Below are 6,841 nucleotides of genomic sequence, written 5' to 3'. Positions count from 1 at the left end.
TTGTACCAGACAGGACTCATTTAACACATAATGACTTTGATGTTTGGTGTGTGTGCAATATAACAATAGTAAATAGTAAAGTAGAAACACACAGAATGAATAAATAAACACATGAAGTTGAAGCTGTGATGGAGAATATTACAACACTGATAACACACATGATAACAACTATTTGATTTTTTATTACCTTCGGTTATATAATGACCTAACAAAGACAGTACAGTTTGGAGTTTAATTGTTGAAAGGGAAACAGGGCAAAACATCCCAACCCCTTAAAACTATTAACTTACATATGTACAGGCACTTATAAAAGTTCCCAGTAAAATTCACAATACATCAATATATATACCAGAGCTGGAAATTGTTCACTGTCTCAGCATCATATACATAATATACCACATGATGGTGGACAGGAAATACTTTTTCATATCACAGGATATCATCAAAAGACTACAGAAATACTGTGCATAGCCATGGAGAAATAGATAATGGATAATGGAGTTAGCTGAAAGTGGGCTTATCTCTTATCCTAGTGCATCAAATCCATTATCCTCATGGCAGGATAAAACAAACTATACATGTACTTTACATATCACAGAATGAAAGCCTATTTCCCAGGAATGCTGAGAAACATGCGCTCGTCACTGCTGGGGTGGACAGTGAGTCTGATCGCTGGGCTCTACACACTCTGCCTCTACAGGCAAGTGGCTAGTTGGGATTCCCACTGGTGGACGAATCTTTCTTATCGGGCTGAAACTGCGTGGAGATGAACCAGGAGAGTGAGCAGGAGAGCCGACAGGGCGTAGGGGAGGACCTGGAAGGGGTTGTGTGAGAGGTTGTGCCAGTGGAGAGGGGCTACGTGGGTACCTGCGTGGGGCGGTCCAGATGGGCCGCTCAGTTCTGTTGGAAGAGGGGGGTAGGACTGGTGCATAGGTAGCAGGGATGCTCATTTCTGATTGACTGAAGGTATTGCCAGAACACTCTTCCAAACGCTCAAGGGTCTCCTGGAATAAGATGATGTGACACATGTTAGAGTATCAGCTGTTGTGTTTAATTTAAGATAGATGAAGCCACAATTTTTGTAAACATGTGGACATGTTTTACATTCATTAACATTAATTGAAATCATGATAGTTGTTATGTTCTCTTGTTCCAGGTAACATCATAATATAGTGTGCTTTTTTCCATAAATAATGTAAAACCTAAAGAATACAATCCCTTTGCTCTCACCCAATAATCACTTACATCTTCGTTGAGAACATACAGTGGCATGGGACTCCTTCGGCCAAGTGTGGATGGTTTGGGGACAACATCAACTACAAAAAATTATACAATTTTAAAAACATGGAATATTTGAAACATATATAAATACTGTATAAAGACTATCAATATAATGTGTTGTGTGTGTGTGTGTGTGTGTGTGTGTGTGTGTGTGTGTGTGTGTGTGTGTGTGTGTGTGTGTGTGTGTGTGTGTGTGTTGCTCACCATCGTGGCCATTTTCACTCTGCTCCAGATAGATGGGAGCTCTTTGGGGGACAGGTCTATGTTTCTTTCTATAGATGGAAAAACAGATTAAAACACATTGAAATCTTGAGGTTTTATTAAAGCTCCAGGTCACTGTGTTGATCACTTTTCCAGTAGAGTACAGTGACACTGTTGAGCTACTTAAGATTCTAGCCACATCCTCAAGTGCAGTACCAAAGCCAATGACAGAGAAAGAGAGAGAGAGAGAGAGAGAGAGAGAGAGAGAGAGAGAGAGAGAGAGAGAGAGAGAGAGAGAGAGAGAGAGAGAGAGAGAGAGAGAGAGAGAAAGAGAGAGAGAGAGAGAGAAAGAGAGAGAGAGAGAAGAAAGAGTGGCTCTTACTTGGATGGTTTCCAACAGGCACACACAGTCACCAGGGTGATTAGGAGGAATATGCCCCCGGTGGACAGGATGATGTATAGCGAGCTCCGTCCTAAACAAGAGTGACACAGAGAGATGGCAAGAAAGAGAGAGAGTGAAAGAAAGAAAGAAAGAAAGAAAGAAAGAAAGAATGAAACAAAGAAAGAAACAAAGAAACAATGAAACAAAGAAAGAAAGGAAGAAAAAAAAGAAAAGAAAAAAAGAAAAGATTGAGAGATCTGTGTTAACATGTCACTCATTTAAAGAGGCTCAGGTAACTGCTCAAAAAGTCAAAACTAGATCGACTAGATAGTTCACTCTCTCCTGCCTCCGCATCACTAACTTTTTCACATTTTTGACAGTGGAAAAATAAAGTTTGTTTTCTGTTTTCAAGGCAAGACATTGGTTATATTGGAATATCCTATTTTTCTTTTAAACTGTAAGCTTTTAATGAAACGTGGCCAGATTATGCATCACCCAAAATCAACATTACATTTTTTTCGACTCTGTTAGTGAAATCTTATTCAAGTGCAGTGAAGTAGCACATTAGTGTAGTCACTTTGAGACTTTGTGCTGTGTACAGAGGGAACAGAGAGCAGTTTGAGTGCCTGTAGCTGTCTCTTCAGGCAGCACATCACAGTACAGCAATAATGAAGTCAGGATTACTGAGATCTACTGAGGCAAAGCGTCCTCCCCACCTGCTTTTTTTCCCTGCTCCCTCCTCATAAATAACTGTCCATTCATTGGATTAGACTATCTCTCCCTCTCTCTCCCCATGCTTGACGTGTGTCTGTATACTGGCGCCCAGTAACAACTGCTCTCAGCCAACTCCGCTGTACTCAGCCTCGATTTGCACTTGTTATAAACAACATTGTCAGAGAGGCAGACATGCTTGACTGTGAGATGATAATTGTTTTTGCTTGCTACTGGAAATGGATTGCTGTTTTCATTATCAGCTTGGTTGGCATAGAGCAAGGAGATTGTAATTCCCAAAAACCATCTGATGTTTACAATTATCTCTCCAGCTCAAACATAAACTTATATCATAACTTGAGATCCTACCGGTGTAACATGCCACCTACTGTAGACAGTGAGCCTGATAGCCATGCTCTTCATGCTGCTGATGGGGTTGTCCACTGTGCAGGCGTAAATGTCATCGTCTGACATCAAAACACGCGTGATGGTCAGCACCTTTTGGTCATGTGAAAGCTGCAGGCGTGAGTCATTGGTCAGCACCGTGCCTCCCTTCAGCCAATTGTAGATGGGCTTTGTGCCATTATCGTGGGAACAGTGCAGGTTGAAGTACTCGCTGTATTCCAGGACAGATGAAGCCATCATCTGGATGTAAGGTTTGGACACAGGAACTAAGAATGACAGGATAAATACATGGGGGGCTTCAGATTGAAATTAAAATATATAAGAGACTGATTTTTTGTTATATAAGAACAACTGATAAATGAATGTGATTGTAAGATTTCTTAAAAAGAATACCACCAACACTGTGAATCACTCTGTATCGTGTTCTTGACAAGATAATGTATTTTCAACTTGAATTGATTTTCTGTTAACTGGTAACTCCTCCTCAGTGTCCTGCTCCGATTGCTCAGATATTTTGAAAAATGAGTAATTCTGCATACCATCCACAGTGAGCTCAATATAGTGCTCTCCAGTGAAGGTGTCATCTGTGATGGAGATCTCCACTTCGTATGACCCTTCGTCTGACAGCCGCAGGTTGTGAAGCAGCAGCGAGCCATTCTCAAACACCAAGATCCGGTTGCGATACTCTGGCCTCAGGTTCCCTATGATGTCGGTTCCTATGGACTGCACAACAGTGATAGGTTTCTCTTTGTCCCTCTTGAGCTGCCACTTAATTACAGGCTTGTCGGAGCTGCTGCTGGAGTAGCTGACTGACAACAGGGCCTCTTTCCCCACCGTGCCCCTCACCAACTGCGTTTGGCTGGTCACATTGACCCCTGACACCTCACCTGGAAAAATGGTAAAGAGGCAGTGAGCTAAGGAGCAGATAGAGAGGACAGGAATAGTAGAGTGTTGCAGAGTAAACAAAGGGCAGCCCCTGTACAGCCGTTGATGCTTCAGTGAGCAGAGATAAGAGAAATAAACAGTTCATACAAAACGAAACAGTAGAGGACAGAAACACACTAATTACCGCTACACTAATTACATATATGAAAAATCTGAATACAGCAACTAGACATGGGTGCATGGTGCACACCAGATGTAAAAATTGAGTACATCCATACATTTTGAAATACATTTTAGTTGAAAACTTCTCATTTGTGAGACGTTTTCTTTCCCATCACTACATAGAAATGGTGGATTGAAAGGTTGGACATATCATGTAGCCTTTTATTCTATCTGATATATTTGTATGCTGTAGTTAATTTTAAGAATTAGTTTTTAGACATCTGTGAACATGACACAAAAATTCAAAATTCCCCAACAGTATGTTAATGTCAATACTTAAAACATTGAATAAGTTCTTGCATATGAGCGTATCTTTAATGTAATCTTTACTTCACTTTACTTACAATGCATAAACTCTAGGTATGCTTAATTTTAATCAGTAATTATGGTATAATTAGCACTTGGTAAACTTGCTAAAACATTTAAAGCAGCAGGGTCACTTCAAATTCTCATCTTTGTCACAGCAGACATTTTAACTTATAATACTGTTGTAGGAAAAGCACAGGTGTCACTAATAACATTACGAATAACTCGCTGTATGCTATGCAACCACATAGTGTTCACTCGGGCCCATGATGTCTAGTCACGTCTTGATCACTAATCTGCTTTTCACAAACTCCCCCCAGGAATTCCTTACGACCCCTCGTAGCGAACAACTAATACACTAATTTTGATTTGTGCTCCTCAATTATCCTCTACCTCCCATAGGGATGTAGGGATGAGGTATTACAGTCTGAGCCACATTTCATCCTTTATGGTGGAGCCCTGTCTTGGAAACCAAACACAGCGAAGCTATTATGTTCACAGTAGAGGTTCCTATAACTCTGTGCCGCTGGACACATGGAGGTCTAAACATTGGCTGTGGGCCTATGAGAGGCATCCTACTGTTGGGCCTCAGTGATGGAAAGAACAACCTAGATGAGAGAGAGCGAAAGAGAGAGAGAGAGAGAGAGAGAGAGAGAGAGAGAGAGAGAGAGAGAGAGAGAGAGAGAGAGGAGAGACCGCACTGTTCACTATTCTTTGCAGTGAGGCAGTTAGCAGGGCATCGCCTCATTGCCGTGGTAACCATTTGGTCCGCCTGACAGGGGTTGCCAAGGCGATAAGACAAAGGGCATGATTGTTGGAACTAGTTTCCTCCCTTGAAAAGAGTGAGAGAGGGTGAGAAAGAGAGCGAAAAAGAGGGAGAGAAAAACTCTTTGTCATTGGTGAAGTTGGAGATAGACACAGAATCCAGTGATTCTACCAAAACTGGCCTGGTCGGGTAAACTGGGCCCTTGGTACGGATCACAGAATCCAGTCATACATTTTAAACCAAAATCACCAAGTCGTTAATGTTTGACATCGCTTTTTCTCACCCTTGAACTCCTCGAGAGCTTCCTTAGTGCAAAAAGCAGGCCGTGCCCTTTTCAACAGCTCTTGACAAAACTTGATATCATCACACTTAACCTGCATGTCCTCATTCTTACATACCTACAATGGCCACTCCAGGCTCCTTTGAGCATGTGATGGGGCCCAGTTTAGAGCATCACACATGAACTAATCCATTGTGCAACCAGCAAATGGTACACAAGGACAAGAAAAGAAAAATCTGCGACAAACCTGGATTAACTTTACTAGACAAACAGTAAGGATGTTACTTTTGATATGGCTTTTAAGTGATATAGAGTGTTTTCTAAAGCCAGTTTAAACAAAGACTGTCACCCAAGATTGTAAAATAAGACAAAAATGTTAAGAAAAAAAATAGGTTAATTGAAATGAGAGTAAATGAACAGGCCCAGCCTGATGTTGTCTTGTCCTGTCAGAATTTCACGATTAAAGAAAAAATCAACATGCTTTCTGCCATTCATTTGAAACATGGCACAGTCTCAGTGAGATCCTTTATCCTCTGACTTCTTTGAAGGCAAAAAATGTTTGGACTTACCTGTGAAGAGAAGGAGGAGGAGGCCAAAGAGCGTCAGTAGTGGAGGAATGTCAGTAAAACTGTCGCCTGTAGAGGAGGTCTTCCTCTCTACCTTCATCTTGTGTCTTGGGCAGAGTCTTTCTCCCACTTAGTGAGCATGGTTTATCCACCCTGGGCACGTCTCTACGAATCAACACTCTCGCCACTGCCTGCCTGCCTGCAACACTGGCCTCTGCCTGGTCACACTGAGCCCCACTCTCCTCACAGCACCCCAGTCAGAGCCAACAACAGCCAACTGTGTGTGTGTGTGTGTGTGTGTGTGTGTGTGTGTGTTCATGTGAGACAGAGACATAGTGTAGATGAGCTCCTCTCTTCCTCTCAACATTGCCCTTTCAAAAAAGGGGCTCAAAGAAAAATGTTTGCTTCTTTCGGCAATTATTTATCTTAAAGTGTTTCTTTCTTTCTTAAAGACTCCTGTCAAATAAGCTCTGTCTTTTTTACACTCTAAGCATAGCCTCACTGTAAGTAATAAAGGAGTTGAATGCAATATTGAGTTGAGCTACTTTGCAAAATTTCCTGCTGGGAAGAACAACTTCAGCCAAAACAGCGGCTCTAAGAGGAGCCCACTTAAAATGTCTGAGTTTGAAAAACAACTCACTTCCCCCCTCTTTGGCCCACCTTTGTCACATTGTGCAAACTCTTCTCTGGATTGGAGGCTCACAATAAAACCACAATCTGTCACTTGGCAACCAAACCTGCTGTTGACCCACACATATAGCCCTGAGGCATTTTGCTGCTGGAGGGTACGGTACCTGTCAGGTATGTGCTGCATCATATCTGTATGAGAGATGCAT

At 41.9% G+C, this 6,841-nt stretch overlaps 1 protein-coding gene across 1 annotated transcript; it reads right to left on the bottom strand.

Moving 5' to 3' along the window:
* Window positions 1-591: 591 nt before the first annotated feature.
* On the bottom strand, window positions 592-6,105 carry hepacama (hepatic and glial cell adhesion molecule a). The gene is made up of 7 exons (XM_053321282.1): window positions 6,009-6,105; window positions 3,520-3,894; window positions 2,965-3,246; window positions 1,865-1,955; window positions 1,486-1,553; window positions 1,246-1,316; window positions 592-1,004 (listed from the first exon to the last, which is right to left on the bottom strand). The coding sequence occupies exons 1-7, from the start codon at window positions 6,103-6,105 to the stop codon at window positions 642-644; spliced, it is 1,347 nt and encodes a 448-aa protein (XP_053177257.1). The 3' UTR covers window positions 592-641.
* Between the last annotated feature and the right edge of the window lie 736 nt (window positions 6,106-6,841).

The sequence above is a fragment of the Scomber japonicus genome, chromosome 6, assembly GCF_027409825.1.
Source record: "Scomber japonicus isolate fScoJap1 chromosome 6, fScoJap1.pri, whole genome shotgun sequence".
In the NCBI taxonomy this organism is placed as follows: domain Eukaryota; kingdom Metazoa; phylum Chordata; class Actinopteri; order Scombriformes; family Scombridae; genus Scomber; species Scomber japonicus.
Note: the sequence above shows the minus strand (reverse complement) of the source record. Positions and strands in the feature narration are given on the sequence as shown.

What these genes read in the sequence shown, in the direction of transcription:
- hepacama (XM_053321282.1), bottom strand. Translation starts at nt 6,105, where the DNA reads ATGAAGGTAGAGAGGAAGACCTCCTCTACAGGCGACAGTTTTACTGAC. An exon ending in TATCAGGCTCACTGTCTACA is followed by an intron (nt 1,956 to 2,964) that starts GTAGGTGGCATG and finishes ACTCTTGTTTAG; the next exon opens with GACGGAGCTCGCTATACATC. An exon ending in TGTATGTTCTCAACGAAGAT is followed by an intron (nt 1,005 to 1,245) that starts GTAAGTGATTAT and finishes ATCTTATTCCAG; the next exon opens with GAGACCCTTGAGCGTTTGGA.